The 17,437-nt window shown below is 39.6% G+C and overlaps 1 protein-coding gene across 1 annotated transcript in view; it reads left to right on the forward strand.

The window, feature by feature from the left end:
- The window catches only part of EPHA3 (EPH receptor A3), a gene marked incomplete at its 3' end in the record, with an annotated part of 215,811 nt that extends 199,390 nt beyond the window's left edge, over positions 1 to 16,421 (forward strand). The window contains exons 14-17 of the mRNA XM_080613975.1: positions 1,122 to 1,271; positions 3,229 to 3,422; positions 14,699 to 14,854; positions 16,316 to 16,421. Of these exons, the coding sequence (XP_080470101.1) occupies positions 1,122 to 1,271; positions 3,229 to 3,422; positions 14,699 to 14,854; positions 16,316 to 16,421 (606 nt within the window). The remainder of the gene's footprint in view (positions 1 to 1,121; positions 1,272 to 3,228; positions 3,423 to 14,698; positions 14,855 to 16,315) is intronic.
- Between the last annotated feature and the right edge of the window lie 1,016 nt (positions 16,422 to 17,437).

The following is a 17,437-nucleotide window of genomic DNA, read 5'->3' on the forward strand; positions in this document are numbered from 1 at the left end:
ACATTTTATTTCTTGTTGGTTATTCAGTGGAAATAAGAGCACTCCCTTCCTACACAGGTTATTGTGAGGATTCTGTATTCAAATATATTCGCTCCAGAATTACCTGAAGTAACAAGTTATGCACCACTGTCTTTTAGAACCCTTTCTCATGTGTGACTCTCAAATCAGAGTCTCAAAACCCTCTGTCAAATGCAGGCACCACTGGAAATTGTCTCTTTCCTCTAATTCTCATCTTGCAGAAACTCAGTGTCAGGCTGGTTACGTGCATTTTACACACCTGACCTGTAGCACCAAGCGGTGGACATAATCAGAGATGTTCCCCTAACATTATTAATTGTAATGGTAGCTTTCATTATTTTCAAGTTTATGTGATTTAATGATGGCTGGTGTTTCTTGTGACTAAAACATGTTCAAGACCACTTCCCCAGATGACATTTTGGGCTCTCTCTGCGCAGATGACCCTATCTGAATCTGTTTTTCTGTGACTGTCTCTAACAGCTTTGAAGTTGGAAATTTGTGTGTACGGTCACAGCCGTTACCTTTTTCTGTGCATTTGGAGGCTTGGTGTTAGCGAAACAAAGCACCATTGTGGCCCCTTATTTTCCTTGAATGTCCTAGAAAAACTTGGTGAAACCATGCAGAGTCCACACCAACAGGAAATTCACTTGAGATACCTTACAAATAGCCAAACCCAGCCCTGTGTGCTGTGCGAAAAGATCTAGCTCTAAGCAGGGATCTTGTACTAGCTTTTTCATCCTTAATGGTGTATGACTGTCCTACTAGTTTCCAACCATTTTATATCTGAAAATCAACCATGTTTAACTCACCAATTTATTATCTGTGCATAAATATATATGTGTACATGTATGTATATATGTACATTTATACCGTATGTATACTATTTATCTATAGATATATCTATCTATATGGTTTCAATATATTTTGCACTGTAACATTTTATAGCGTACAAGGTGCTTTCTTGGTAATAGCATTTTCCAGTTTATGCTGTGTCATGCACCAATGTAATGATAACTAGGAATCTCAGGGATAAAATGATCAATCATGCAAAATTATATTCACTGTATTGAAGTGAAATGGACTTTTCTTTTCTTTTCTTTTAGGGGGGCAAGATTCCTATCCGATGGACATCACCAGAAGCCATTGCGTATCGGAAGTTCACATCAGCCAGTGATGCATGGAGCTATGGAATTGTTCTCTGGGAGGTGATGTCTTATGGAGAGAGACCATACTGGGAGATGTCCAACCAGGATGTGAGTATATTGTTATCTGAGTTATGTTCTTCAAATACAGGATCAAGCTGTGAAAGGAAGCGAAGCAGAATGAAACCAGGTGGCTCTGAGTTTTTGACGTTGACATTGAATAAGATGTAGAAATAAAAATCTCCAAATCTCCCTGGCCAAGTAAAAGTTCTCATGAACTTAACAAAAAGCCAAGGTCTTTGTAGCAGGGTATTTTGGACTTCTGAAGGAAACATAATAGAGAATTTCATCATGCTAGTGGTTTTCTGTAGGATGATTCCAACAATTCCACTGCAATGAGGCCATTACCTTTTACATTCCTTAGCTTATTGTTAGAAAACCCTCCTAAATTTCTGTTGATCCCTTTCGGTTCCACTTGTATAATATTCTGTAGATGTTTTCTGTACATGTCAAATACACAGAATCAATTGTCCTTGGTGCTTGTGAAAACGAGAAGCAAAGCATCTTTACTAAGAATTTAATGAAACCAAACTACTTCTGGAAGTAATCAAGGGATAAAATAGACAAGTAGAGCGATCTGATTAGGAGACTTCCAATACAGGCTTCTTTGTAACATTAGTAAACTGTCCAAGCCTGCAATCAAAATGATTAATGAATCTCTCCCAGTATTTTTGCAAGAAGCATAACATTTCCCCAAATAAGATTTTTATTGTATCTATTTTGGGATCTTTTTCTGTTGTATTATTAATCCTGGATTTATTCCACAGGAGTTACTTATGAACTGAATTATCTGCAGCAGAGTCACTAACACAGTTAGATTTTCCAAAGGGTTGGTATATATTGTCACCAGTACTACATTAAAAAAAGTCAGTAATACAGTTGTCAGACTACTTTATGAGGAAAAAAAGAAGAAAACTCCCTTTCAAATGAGTACCTCTGGAACCCAAGTCTCTGCAAAAAAACCCCGTGTATTTCTTTTAATTAGTCATGAATGTTCTTTTCCATTGTTTTTGGAGATTAAGAAAATGTATTATGTAAGCTGATATAAGCAGAATGCCTTTAATAATATTGTATTAAAATCAGAAAGAGAAGGGTTAACCTATTTATGTGCTTCTGCTTAGTGGCTGCTTAAACCACAGCCTGTTTTCCTATCGCTGTTCTGATTTAGAATACTTTGTCCTGTTTTTGTATGAACCAATCCAGATAAAAAGGAAAAATTACAGAATATGGCTTTATCACTGTTATGAAGCCTTTTAATACAACCTTTTCACTAGGGTGTAACACCTATTGATCAGTCCTGCAGCATCTATTACACCATGAATAAAACCCCAGTGTATACAGTGATGCAGTAGATACTGTAAGAATATATACAACGATGCAATACTGCATCATTGTTTTACAAAGCTTCATAACAATGTAAATTCTATCCTAACTTTTTTGTCAATCTAGACAAATGATAGAAGGATTAGGCCTACCCTGCACAGTAGTGTACACTTATCCTCATGGTAACTTTGAACAGTGTTTTCTGTCCCTGTGAGATAGTCCACAAGACCTCCTATCTATGAGTTCAGGATGTCCCGTGAGAGGCTGAGCTGGTTTTCTGCCAAGTGCAGTGCCCACTGATGAGTGTGGAAAGTGTGTGTTGCTAAGGGTGATCAGATGAGAGATATTCAAGACCTTTTGAAGTCTGGCATAGTTAAACAAGCACCCCACTAACTGTAGCTTTTGCTTACGGATGTAGTTCAATCAAGTGTGAGTTTTGAAGATCCTATCAAGACTCTCACCTTCTTCAAAGTCGCATACTGTATGTTAACTCCCCTTTCTGTATGCCTAATTTACTGCCTGGTTTACTTTGCAGATAAACCAGAGGCATTACATGACAAGAAAATTAGTGAATAAACACATTTGTTTAAACACAGAATGTCCATGTTAATGTGGTTCGCAGAACTGATAAAAACAAGTTGATTTAAGTGCCTTTAAGGTTCCAAAAACTTTTATCCTTGTGCAGGTGATTAAGGCTGTTGATGAAGGGTACCGCTTGCCACCTCCTATGGACTGCCCAGCTGCCTTGTATCAGCTGATGCTGGACTGCTGGCAGAAAGACAGAAACAACAGACCCAAGTTTGAGCAGATTGTCAGCATCCTGGATAAGCTGATCCGTAATCCCAGCAGTCTGAAGATAATCACCAATGCGGCGGCAAGGTGACATATTAGATCTTACATTGCACATAAATAAATGTCTTTGATTTCTTCACCTTCCATAATTAGAATTTGTTCACCCTCTTTTTCAACTTTTAACTGTAGCTGTTTGTAATCTTGAAAGCTAGAGAAAGCTTCCTGGCTATCGCTTTTGGAGGATTTCATATTATTATTATTGTTGTTATTAATATTATTATTGTTATTATTATTATTGTTGTTATTGTTATTTTTATTCTTGATTTGCTATTATTTATTCTAATTGTGAAAAAGCTGTTATGCTAGAGTTATGAAGCCCACTGTAAGACTGAGCAGGGGTTTGTGAGTAAAATGCATGTGGCAGATTTAGCCCTCATAGAATCATAGAATAGTTTGGGTAGGAAGGGACCTTAAAGACCATGTAGTTCAAATCCACTTGTCACAGGCAAGGACACCTTCCAGAGGTGGGGCAGCCACAACTTCTCTGGGAAACCTGTTCCATTGTCACATTACCCTCACAGTAATGAACTTCTTCCTTATGTTTAATCCAAGTCTATCATCTTTCAGTTTAAGGTCATTCGCCCTTGTCCTATCACTGCATAGCCTTATAAAAAGTCCTTCAGCTTTCTTGTAGGCACCCTTTAGGTACTGGAAGGCTGCTAGATGGCCTCACTGTTGCTCATCACTTCTCAGTGACAGACAGGAGGCTGTGGGGTCCAGGTGGTGGACACACCAGCATGGCTGTTGCAGTTGTTAGGAAAGCAGTTGTAGCAGTTCAGGGAATGTGTGATCCGTGATCTCTCCATCTCACTCTTCCCCTGTCAGTGTCTGTAGAGCAACCCAGTCTTTCCTTAAACTGTAGTATGACCAAGAATTACGTATGACAGCATGAGGGGTGCTGAGCAGTCCTATGCAGATTTAGAAACCCCTGATCACCCCCATGTAACCATTGCTAAAACTGACTGATTTCAAACTTCAGATGTGTCTGAAAAGCCGCAGCCAACTCCGTACCCTCTTTGTGTCCTGCAGAGAGGCATGGCTGGCAGGTTACATGTGCCCCTTCTGCAGTGGCAGCCGGTGGTGTTGCTGGCCAGGGATGGAACACTGGATGTCCAGCATTGGTTTCTGACAGACTGACAGAGAAAAATGAGGAGCCAGACTTAAAATGGGTTTGGATCTTGCCTGATGTGCAGAAACGTGTAACTGATACAAAAGGGTGGTGAGTCAGGGCAGCTCCTCGAGGAGACACGCAGTCGGATCCCTGCCAGTATCCTTGTACTGTCAGCAGCTGGAAAGGGACAGGCATTGCTGCAGAGGTAAAGCACTCTGCGACTCAGCCCGGAGGGCCCACGGGATTACATTGGCTCAAACGTCTGCTCTCAGTTGTTATTTGAGGCTGTAGTACTCCCACAGCACCTCTCGTCATACCTGTAATAAGCAATTAATCTAAATTATAGAGGTCCCAGCTCTCTTTTACCCATGTCTGTGGTGCTACTGGAAGAATGCTAAAGCTTTATGCCCAGCATGTGCTTGTAGGTGTTCAGAATATACTTGGTCAGCAAAAATGTTTAAGCTGACGATGTCTGTTGAAGATGCAAAGCCTGTCTCTTCTTACAGATTTTAGGGCTGATGTTTGTTTAAAATAGTCACAGCACTGTTGTACCTTATTTAAAAACACATTGCTGGAGGTGCATAGGATATCCCTGTCCTGTGATACGTTGCTGTTAACTGACTCCAACTGAAGGATCTCTATGTGCTTGATTGTACATCTGATTCCAGGCTGTAGCCCAAGCACGTTTTATACTAATACCTCATAGGAATACAGGAGGGAAGTGAAAAGTCTTCAGTTCTGTATTTCCCTTTCAGTTTTCTATCCCCTCTGGCCACTCCATGGCATCTAATAATTTCTTGGTACCCCAGGGATTGTTTTTATCCTTATTGATCATCTCTTTGCAGACCATTCTACCTGCATGTGAGCATTACACTGACAAAAGGGTTTTGTAACCTCAGCACAGCAAATGTTTCATAATACCTCTCCTGGTGTAATGTTTCATCTCAAATTCACGTGAAAATTCCTTTTCTATTCCTTGTCAAGTACAGAGAATGGCTGATTTCTTCCTTACCTGTCAAAATTCACTTTTTAATCAGGTGGCCACCTTAAGCTCTTGCTAACAAGACTTGCACTGGTTATGGGCATATGGGTGGTTTGTGTCCTTTAGGCTGCCTGGAGTTATCTAGCTCTGTAAAAGGCTGTAGGCACAGAACTCGATACACAAGAAATGGTATAAGTCATGCAGTTTTCTAAAGCATAACCTCATGATATTTTTATTTGATTTATGTCTTGCTGTTCTTTCCTGTTTTCTGAGCTTAATGTTCATTTTCATAACAAGAGTCCTTAGGTTGTTTGGATATCTTTAGGGTGGAAGTGAGTTCATAGTTCTTCCAGTTTTGATCAAGTTCATTATTTTTCTTCTTGAGTTTATGGTTTTTTAGTCTGCTGTGTATTAGTTCCCATTTGTGAATGTTTTATGCAGATACAAAGCAGATGGAAAGTTTTCTCAACTTGAGTAGGAGAGACAGAATCACTTCACCCACCTGCTAGCCAGTTGGTGAGGTTGTGGTCTGAAAGGGCTTATTACTTGCTGTTTCATTTATGTGGGAAAAAAAAGGTAACCCAAGAGTCACACAACTGGAAATACTTTATATACACTACAAATCTTAAACGGACTCCTAACATTTCATTTTCTTTGTTTCATTTTTTTTCCCACTTATTTATATTTCTGGCTTTTTTTTTTTTTATCTATATTTCTGACTCCAATCATATATATATAAAAAATATTAGCATCATATATATAATATCATATATCTATGATGGCTCTCTAGAATTACAGTGTATATTATCATTTTACATACATGAATTTTACTCTTACACAGCCATTGGAAAAAATATACTTAAAACACAGTGTATAATTAGAAATATATTTAAAGCATTTCTGTGTCCAAAAGTGAATTAAGCTTTTGGAGGATAGTGTGACCTTGAGGTGTAAGGATTGTGATATGGTATTCAGGCAACCCAAGTATTATGGCAGCTTTCCTATAAGTGCTGTGTATGTTCACATCTGTGATGTAGGTGTGACTTAAAGTCACATAGTCTTCATGAGCTTGCTATAAAATGGGAATAGCCGAGTTAATCCACAGCCTCTGCCAAGAAAAATTATTTTTAAAAAAATGAAAAATGTTTCTAATTCCAACACATGATTTTTTAGAAATTCAGGATTTCTGTGAGGTCTCCAATTGCTTTCAAAACTGACAAGGAATCCACACAAAAAAACCCCAACCTGCTTCTGTATTTGCTTTTGTTTCTGTATAACCTTTTGGTAAAGTGAAAATCACTGGAGTTTTCTTTCTAATACTGCAAGCACGTATTTAGGAAAGGAGGAAAGAATTATATTGCAAATAAGGGGAGAAAACCAGCAGAGAATTCAGGATTTTTCTTTATGAAGTGCTCTGTAACCATTTATTTTGGTGTGTATTTCAGGCTGTATTAATAGCTATATCTAAGTGCAAGGATTGCAAGAATTTGTCTCGTATATCAAATGCAGAAAATCAAAAGCTGATCGTCTTCCTTGAGGCAAAGATCATTATTTTCCAGTCGCTCAGAGTTAACAGCTGACAATTTTGTTAGGTTCTTTGGGTCTTCACAGGTACTTATTTGCATTGCAAATTGGGAGGAGGGTCTCAGAGACAGGAGATTTTAATGGGACATTTATCTTTCACTATTTTTATTCTCAGTTCATCTCTAGCCCAAGGAAAGCCTTTATCACGTCTTACTGCTTTTGGTTCTGTAAAACTGCCTGATTATTTTTGTCCACTTCTTAAAAAGATGCCACTTATGTGGTTTCAAACACATTTGTAAAACAGTTTTCGATTTGGATATGCGGCGATCAAATGTTTTACAAAATCTGTTGGCGCTCCTTTTATTTTGGGAGATGTCAACGTCGTTGTTTCAAAGGCAGCTGTGTTATTTGAGCTTAAAATTGTTATTTTGTTTAGCTAACTTTTCTATGTCTCTGACAATTTAAATTGCCTTCCACACAGGAGGATTAATTAGCAAGTTTGCCCCAAATCTTTGAAGATGAAGGTGTTACTTACAGGATAACCAGTAGCTGTTAATAAGATTCAACATCTGTTTCTTCTGGCATGGCGCTACCTTTACTATGGAATACATAGAAAAGACAGAGCATGTTCAGCAAAGGCAGTAAGCTTCTGTAAAGCCAATTGGTTTCATAAACAGAGACAGGACACTCTTGCACTTCATAAACACCTCTGCTCTCCAAGCACTGCTTGCAGCATCAGCCGGCTAAGCGGCTTTTCAGTCAGTCCTTGAGTTTAAGGTATTTCAAAGAATTAAAAACCTGATTCTATGCTGTAACGTATAGAAGCTTCTGAAGCAGAGCTTTCTTTTGTAATATCAAGCATTCATTTTAGTCCACTCGTCTGCTCTGGATAACACCATAAATGTTAAGTGTTGCTAAGGATGGGATTTCTGAATACGCATACAAAGTCAAAAGCTGATTCAAAATATGTAACTATATTGGAAAGGAAAAAAAAAACATTATTTCTGGATTGTACTGCAGCACTGGGGGTAGATTTGGCTTCAGATCTCTTTAATGTGTCACAGTTCTCCATTTAAAATACAAGTTCTACTGCTCTTATTATAGAAAACAAGAAAGCCACTTGTTTTCAGAAAAAGCATAGATGAAATTCTTTTAATATAGTCCAGGAAATGTAGGGGGCCAGGGTCAGTTACTTTTTCCTGGTGAAAATGTGTATGGATAATTCCTCGCATGTTCTTTCATGTATTAGCAAGCTGTTTACAACCCTATCCGGATTTTCTTGAGTTGGATGTGGTGTTTGAATTCTTCACTGGAGCTATTTCCTTGAGTGGTTTTTGGAGGACCTGTTGTTTTGCGGGTAGTTAATTGCTAGTGTTCACTGCTAAGCATGTGCTTTTTTGCCCCTTATTGTGTTGCCCTCACTGGTGTTAAGTGTAATGCTTGCTCTGGAATGTCCAGAGGCATCATTTGCAATCTAAAATCTAAGTTTGCTTCTCACAAAGTTTGTTTCACTTAAAATCTGATGATTCGGTAGAAACTCTCTAGTATGCTAGCTTGGTAGGGTATCTGTGGAAATTAAGCTCAATAGGAGCAGTGAACAGGTCAAATAAAAAATTCAGGCTGCTTCATTATGCAGCATAATTCGAGCCCTGTTTTTACAATAATATTTGCAACAAAATAACTATTTGTGTTGGCTGAACATTTTGTTGAAATGTTCTCTTGTTTTGCCATTCAGGTCAGAAGGCTTCAGATGCTTGACATTCATTGCTGACCTGCTTGAATATTGCTTGTTTGCTTGTCCCTATTAAGACCTTCCAGGCTAGAGAGATGAAGGAAGGAGATTTCAGTTTTACTTGGAGCATTTCAGAGAGGGTTTATGTTTTGAGGTTGTCCAGGCGCTAACAACCCGGTCTGGTTTTGGCCAAAGGCTATGTAATGCAAGCCTACGTGTGAATATTTAGCCTCGTTCAAAACCCAGTAACAATATAATCCGTGACCTAAAATGGACTGCTTGCTCTAAAAGAATTCAAGTAATGTAAGCTTACAACGCTAGCTCTCTTTCTGAAGTCTGTGAAACATAAAATAGTGAATTTATGGAGGAGGGGGGAAACTTAACTACGAATCACAAAGGAAAATGAAAGATTAAATTATATTCCTTGGTGTCTAATCATGTTTTGGGTTGCGTGAGGGATCCAGGGCTTAAACTGAGGAGATTTTTAGGGACTTCAGCTAGTTAGCATGCTAAAGGCAGAAAAGCCCTATTTTCACCTGACTTTCCCAGCAGTCATTAATACCATGCCTGAGGCAGACACGAATCAGCCATTGTTCCTTCAAAGTTCCAAGTCGCTGGGGCTCAGTGTTAACCGAGACAGTAAAACATCTATTTGCAGTTTCACACCTCTAATTCGACTCTGCTGGTGAAACTCAGACGAGAATTCACAGCAGACCGAGTTGGGTACTGTATAATTTAAATAGCAACTTCAGCGGGTGGCCCAATCGTGAGCGTTCGCTGCTCACTGTGATTTCGTGGGGTTTTGTTCTGCTGTTCTCAGCTCGATGTGCCCGGTTTACAATGGTGAAGCCCTCGTTAACGTTCATGGCAGTTCTGCGCTGGGAAAGCTGGAAAAGAAACTGCACAGAGCCATTGTCTGATGCTGCGAATGCTGCTGCAAAAGTCTGTAGGAATTTACAACGCGGCCAAACGTGAGATGTAAGGGCAAATCATACACACCAAAAGGTAGATGCAAAGAGCCAGGAAAGCATTTTAAGAGCTCTCGGAGGCATTTTTCTCTCCCTCTTGTAAAGAGCCTTGTAGACTGTCCTAACAGTAATGACTGATTGCTGCTAAGGATTTGTCTGTGGGCCAGCTACGAATCCCAGGAAATGGCCATGTGATGTTACTTTTGTGGCTTAAAAACACAGCTTAAGCTGTATTATGAGAAAAAGAAAGCCATTTCAGCAATGTGCTGATATTTTTTGCCTTCAGTGATTTGGTGGTGGGAACAAGTAAATTGAGGAGCATGATATACCCAGCCATATGATTTATTACCTCACTGGGACACTGAAAGGATATAAGCCCCTTGAAAAGCATGTTCTGAGGGGCAGCTAAAGGAGTAGGGAAGGCAGAAGGACTGACCTATGTGGCAGTTGAAATTTTATCTGTGCTTTATCCTAGAGCAAGCTGTGGTAAGTTTTTTGCCAACAGGCAACATGGAGCTAGAAAATAAGAAGTCGAGGATGATGTCTAGAGAGGTTTAATTCTTTGCAGAAGGCCATCAGCCTCACCTGCATTCTTTTCCCTGTTGGGTATCTGTATTATCCCTCTCCAGCTCTCTTTTGACTTCAAAGAGTAGTCACGACCTCCTTATTCTGAGAGTGTGCATGTATCATACGTAGCCCCTTGGGAAAAGCAAATGTGTCACCCTAGGAGGTGAAATGTATTTTAGGACTAAGTTATGGATTTTGCTAAGAGTGTCTTAAAAATTAGCATGAAGAGGTGGAACTCCAAAGGCTCTTATCTTTAAGGTCCAGGGATAATCAAGTAAACGCAATGACTCTACTTCTCCTTGGCATGTCATTTATTTATTAGTCTCCTGTTGATACACATGCATACTGATGATAGTGCTTGCTGCAGAAGATAAAACTAAAGTTTGCTTTGTATGCCATGTGTTGTTTTTTGGTTTATTTTCCTCTTGAAATAGGAGATACCCTTCTTGTTAGACCTGAATTCTGTGCTTTAGCTTGCCATAATCATAAAGCACATAGGATTTGTGTTCAAACAAGGCCTGGCTCCCTCCTAGGGAGCAATTTCACTTTAGAAGATCAGGCTATAATTACCTAAAATTTGCCACAGGAAATTACTTTATGATTTTTAAATGCTTTCCCATTTAAAAGAAACTGATTGCAGAAGGGGAAGTCCAGATTTACAAACTTAAGGTTGGTTGCATTGTTTGGAGGAAGGGATGGAAAGAAAGAGGCTACTGCAATAGGTGTCCAGGATCAGATGTACCCCAGTCCTCTGTGTTGTTGCAGAATGCTACCCCTCATGCAGAAGAAGTGGAAGGATATTTTCCTTTTATTTGCCTCGGTTCCTGGGTTTTACAAGTTAATGTACCCCTTTCTTGCCAGGCAGCAGCCTAGCAGAGATGAGATTTTCATGCTGTGTTGGGAATGGTTCTAATGACATTTTCTGTGTCTTTGTCGTTACTAGATGGTGCAGCATAAGTTTCCCTGTGTTGTGACAAAAGGCTGTGCTAATGGTAACAAACTATAGTTCTTCTTGCTACTGCAGATGACTCAAAGGTTAATTCCAACTGTTAACATAATGAGCACATCCAGAGAAAGCTTTCAGCAACAGGGTATTTTGTAACTGGCACCTTGCTGTTAAATTTGTCTCTCTAACCTGAGTCTTGCTGATTTTTTTTCAGTGCACCACATATCAGTAAATAAAGTTCTGTAGATAGACACACGGTCAGGATGAACAGGACAAAAAGTCTTTCCACGGCTGTCAAAAGATAACATGATAGGGTATATTGTTGTTGGTCAAAGCAACAAAGTAAAAAGAGTTCCAAAAAAAAAGAGAGGGGAAAGAAGAAAAGACAAGACAGAGGGAAATGTTCCATTTCACTTCCCCTGAGCAAACATGTAATTTCCATGATTTCTTTTTAATGACTCTCTTCTGAAGCTAGTAGGTACTGATTTATGAAAAGCTGTAAAAGATCAGGTGGAACCCTGCAGGACATCGTTTACAGCTGCACGGATTGCAACCCATCTAATTTGTCTAGTAAAGTGTGAGCTCATGGCGCACATCACCCAGACCATAAATTTCATGTTCAGACCTTCTGTCTAGGGGCTGGGTCAAGGGGAAAAAAACTGCCTATGTGTGCAGATGCTCTGAAAGCCCAGCTTTCCCTTGGTGCATGTGAGGAGACATCACAGACTCTTCGAAGTGAGACAAATTCCTATTCATTGATAAACTGTCCAGATGTCCTCTCTGAGGAGGAAAGTAACTAATTTTTCTTTGGAATCCTACAAGGAGAAAAATGATACTTTACAGTGCTGGTTATTCTGAGGTCACTTGCATTAAAATTAGGTCATATTTTTTTGTCTCGTTGATGCTTTGATCCAAGTAATAAACATAAAAGCTCTTTTGGGCCATTCTAATTCCTAATCCTAGAGACCTGTTCTATTTCAACTTGTTTATACTTTCCTTTTTTTTTTTCATTAGTGATTCTTGAGTCAGGCCTTGCTTTATTGGATTTAAGTTAAAAAGACATACTAGGCTTGGAAAAGAAAAAGTCTCCATGCTTTATCACTAAGAGCACTTCGTAAATACTCTTAATAAATGTCTTGGGATTCCAGATGCTACACCCAGAAAACTATAAATAAAAAGCATTGGCTCTTCTTGGAACAAACAGTAGTCAGGGAGATGTAGGCTGTACAGCTACTGAATAAGACTATTTTGGACTTGATTATCAAACCTAAGCCTTTAACTGGAGAGTGTTTGAAGCTTTGTGTCACAAAGGTGCCTAAGATCTGTTTTTAAGATCAGAACAGTAACCTGGAGTGTGCTGCAGCTTCTGTCCTCAGCTCGGCCTTTGAGTCTCTGTGGCCGTGCTGTGCTTTCCCTTCTTTAGTGTTTTGGGGGCAGAGCAGGTTTCTAGTGTCATCTGTCTCTTTCCTTTCCATCTGCAGCTGCTCTCAGGATGTGAGGTCTATAGTTGATGCCAGCGATCACGGTCATTTGCAGCAGCTCCTTGTGATGACTGAGCCTCTGGAGGGAAGGTAGTCAGGTGAAAAGTGTCCTATGAGGGATATTGCTGCTTGGAGACCTGGTGAACATTGATGGCGAATCTTCAGCGATGTTATGTCCATTTGTGATTTTGAAGTTAAGATTTCGAAGCCTTTTTAATTGTGGCCTGCAATCGCAGAAGGGAAAAAGATATGAAAATAATTTTCTGAGCTTGAAAGAAATCAGCTGATTGATAACAGTTGGCAAAGCATCAGAAGTAAAAGGTGCCGTTAAATATGTAGCCAATACCAAAAGTTATTACTGTTCTTTTCTTCAAAGGTAAAAGTCTCGGTGTAATTGATGTGACATCTGATTCCACTGAAAATTGTGTGTACTGCGAGGGTACAGTTTTACTACTGTAGTACTGCTACTAAGTACTATTGTTGTAGTATTTCTACTAAGGGTACTATTGTAGTTCCCAAACTTAACAAAAACCTCTGTTGGGATTATGACGTTTTGCTTGGGTTTTCCAGGCTGCTTATGCGCTTAAATTTACTGGTATTTAACTACTTTGTTCTCTTTGGTGCCTTTACAATCGCTCCCCATTTCTTTTGTCCGGTGCTCAGAGATGGCTTGGGTATGGGGTGAAGAGGGTGTTTTACAATCCAAATCACTTCTCCAATACCAGCAGCTGTCAAGTACCCTCTGCACTGCGTAATCACTGCCTTTAAATTATGGTGTTAGTCTAACCACCTCTCATTTTCACTTCTTCCCAGTCACAAAAGTGATATCAGATGGATTCAACTGTAGTAGTTAAACTCCTGTGCAAGTGATGTTTCACTAGAACCACAGGGAAAAAGAATTGTGGGGCAGAAAATAGACCATAAAGCTGCAGTGATAACTGCTTTGAGCATCCTCTAGCTCAGTCTCCTGTGCTTATGAGTAGCACCATCACAGTAGCACAGCTAAGCACACGCTTAGCTTTAAGCCTGAGGTAGATACCTTAGATATTTTACTTAAAATGGAGCATGTATCTTTCTGAATGGTGGCTAAAAGCTGTCCAGTGTGGACGTATGATTATCAGTGGAGGGAAAATTGCAGAAATAAGAGTTGATGTCTCTAATAACATCTGACTAGTTGAGGAAGTCATTACTGTACCAATTAGCACTAAGAGAGAAAGGTGACTAGAATCAGTAAGATCTCTTGTCAGTAGAAAGAAGTTACTGATCATGTTGCTATTCAGGGGCTTCTCACACCTCTTAGAATAAGATAGCAAGTCAATGAGGAGGAACAGCTGAGAACAGGTTCACCTACCTGAGAGCTGAGTGTGTCCTCCTGGCTGTTTGCCTGAAAGACCTGTTTCAGGTAGGAAAAACCTCAGGCCTGGAAATGTATGTAGCTCTCCATGTTCTGAAACAATGGTCCAGAGAACTAGCTAGGCTTATTTATGGTATTGTTAGATGGCTAAAATGATGTGTGTTAGAACCTGACTCTAACGGCTTCATAGGCAAGGCCTGGCATTTGCTTTTAGTCTTGATGCTCTCAAATAAGAAGTTACAGTATGCTCTCAAGACCACAAAACCAAGAATATTCATAGCAGGCAGAAATGAATTTCTGGATCAATATGGGAGCAGTCATTTTTTGCCACTTGCAATATGGAAAGTCCTTCGCACATTGAGTTGTAAGGTAGCAATACACTTCATGAATTGGTGATGCTTCAGTGACTTAAACATCGGCATGAGAAGCAGGCACTCTGAAGCGAGATGATTATGCTGTGTTCATCAGAGCTGCCAGCGTAAGTTCATGTGGTCGCTTCAGCAGCAGATAACTTCCACAGATGAATAGAAAAACCACTTCTAGCCTGGGAGCTCCTGCCAGTGCTAAGTTTAGACACAAAATAAATCCATATGTATTGCTGCTCTCTAACTTTCCTTGCATTCCTTTCTTTATTTCAGGCCATCAAATCTTCTCCTGGACCAAAGCAACATTGACATTTCAGCCTTCCGCACGACGGGTGATTGGCTCAATGGTTTTCGGACAGGGCAGTGCAAAGACATTTTCACAGGCGTGGAATACAGTTCCTGCGATACAATAGCCAAGATTTCTACCGAGTAAGTTTGAATTGACTACAGCTCTTCTTCACTGGTATGGCTGGCAGTACAAGTTTAGCCAGAAGTATGACAGTAGTGGTTGCATATGGAGTTTTTACTGGATATTCTTACATTTGTTCCATTATATTCCTACATTTAAAGAGACAAATATAAATTATTGTTACACTTGCAATACACATGCAGGAAACCTAGATGCTCTGGTGACTGTATGAAGGACACGATCCCGTAACTTTTTCTCACTGATGACAAGGAATTTCTCAGTTTCTTCTGCTACAGTAAACCGTGCATCCTCTGGTACACCAGCATCATTTTTCTTCCACTCAGAGTTTCTCTATTGATTTTTTTTATATTCAGCCTTTTATATGGGGATTTGGCTACAACTGGCATGTGTGTCAGTCTTTCCCTCGTCGCTCATCCCATATTCCACCAAACCAAGTGAGACAAAGCAAGCTCTTTGTAGCCGTTTTCCTCCTATATGATAATAATTATTCAGAGGCCGAACTCCCTCCTGCCTCCAGTTTTGACATTTAAACATGCTAAACTTGGAAGTGTACAACTTGCAAGTTTATTACATTTAAATGCAATCCATCTTTGTCCTGGTGATAAGGAAGAGCAGGGTAGTGTTCTCGCTGCACCTGAAAAGACATCAAGTACAGGTATGAACCTAGGGCCAAAGGAAATCTTGATTCCCTGTTGGGCTAGCTGGGTACACAACTGTTTTTTAAGCAGCAGCTGTGGTACCAACAGTTAAACACATCAGTGCTGTTAATTATTGTATTATTGCAACAAAAAAAGCCTGATAATGTCTTGTTATAACACCCTTTGGGGACAGTGCAGAAATCCTCTCTAGGAATGCCCAATTTCCTGTGAGCCACTGGTTAATTAGCCCTTCACAAGCGTTAAACCGCTTGTGTGTTGCGGAAGGAACAAAGAGATTGGGCAGCCTGGAGAGATGAGAGGTGAAAAACAGGGTAGATGCTGGAATCTTGGCCATGCAGCTGTTAATCTCAAAGCTGATACCAGAATTAAGACAACCGTTCAAAGCGCTCAGCACATGATAGCGAGATGTCAGCACTGCTCAGGAAAAGCCTGACAGGGATTGGAGATGTTAGAGAGGCTCAAGATTGCAACTGGCCTGGAATCAAGCCCCTTGCCCCTAAATCCCAGTGCCTGTATCACTGGAGAACACTGTTTCATTGTCTTTTCTTCTAGGTAAGCAAACACAAAAAGGCTAAATGAGTTTTTCCTCCTTTTTTTTTTTGGCTGCCTCCTGCTGTTTTCATACAATGTCTCTCAGTATTTTCTGTACCAGAGCTTGTCTTTCAGCAATACCACCATACCTGGAGGACTCCTCCACTGCAGCAGTATAAGATGACCGAGTTGGTTGCTGTTTGCTCGCATCAACGCTGGGAAACACAGAGACAGTACGCTGAAACTGATGCGTCTTCTCTTTTTTCCCAGTGACATGAAGAAAGTTGGCGTTACAGTTGTGGGGCCTCAAAAGAAGATTGTGAGCAGTATCAAAGCTCTAGAAACTCATACAAAGAACAGCCCTGTTCCTGTGTAAGGTACCCAAATGATGTTGCTCAGGAGAGAAGAAAAGTTGCGTCACAGGTCAAAAGCGATGGCTGATAAATGGCAGAATTTAAAGGAGTTCTTTGCAACAGCTGTGGAAACCTAATGGTTGAAATTTCAAACCCACTAAGATACTCACGTGTTGAGTATTAATGCCTTAAAAATAGGAGTGAACTTGTTTTCTATCTGTTAATCCTAAAGGGTGGGTGCTCTTGACTGACTGTTAATGCAGATAGTAAATTTCAAAAGAAAAAGAATATGTAAAAATCCTTCCAAGTAAAAACCAGTGATACTAAAACCTAGAGCCATTTGAATATTAAGTGACTGAATAACATGAGAAACCCATGGACATAAAAGCTGTGTATTTGATCTATACAGCAAACAAGAAGAAAGAAAGACTTGCAGTATTTTTATACAGAAGAGATCTGTAACAGGTATTTTATTTCTTTAAAAGCAAGGAAAATAGAGGACAATACCTCACAACCTGTCTGGCCATATTTACTATAATGTCATTGTAACATGCTATTTCCACTTCAGAAAGGAACACCGAAATAAAGTTTGTAGTGGCTTTGCATTAGTTGACAAAAGATTTTCGCCATTGTTAGCTTCCCTAATTGTGTTCATTTAAATAGAACAAGTCTTAATTTTTAAAAGACTTATTTATTTCCTTTGGTTTTTTGTTTTTTTTTTTCCATTATTGTTTATATTTATACTTAAATACCTTAACCTGGCTGTATTATTGCCAAGTGCCAAATGTTATCAGAAGTTTATTAGTTCAACCTGAGAAGTCGTCTGAGGGTTAATTACTAGATTATTTTATACTCATAACATCATACACGAAGTACAGAAGGAAAGAAAGATGGTCTTTTTACCAGCTCTGATACTAGACAAAGCATCTGGACTTGTTGAGATTCCTCCCATTTGCTGTAAGGGTGTTGTAACCCAGACTTGAGTTTTGGCAGAGTTGTGTGCGTATTGACCTCAAGATCAGTATTTGCTCTGGTCGAG

Source organism: Psittacula echo (genome assembly GCF_963264785.1).
Source record: "Psittacula echo genome assembly, chromosome: 3".
NCBI classification, from domain to species: Eukaryota; Metazoa; Chordata; class Aves; order Psittaciformes; family Psittacidae; genus Psittacula; species Psittacula echo.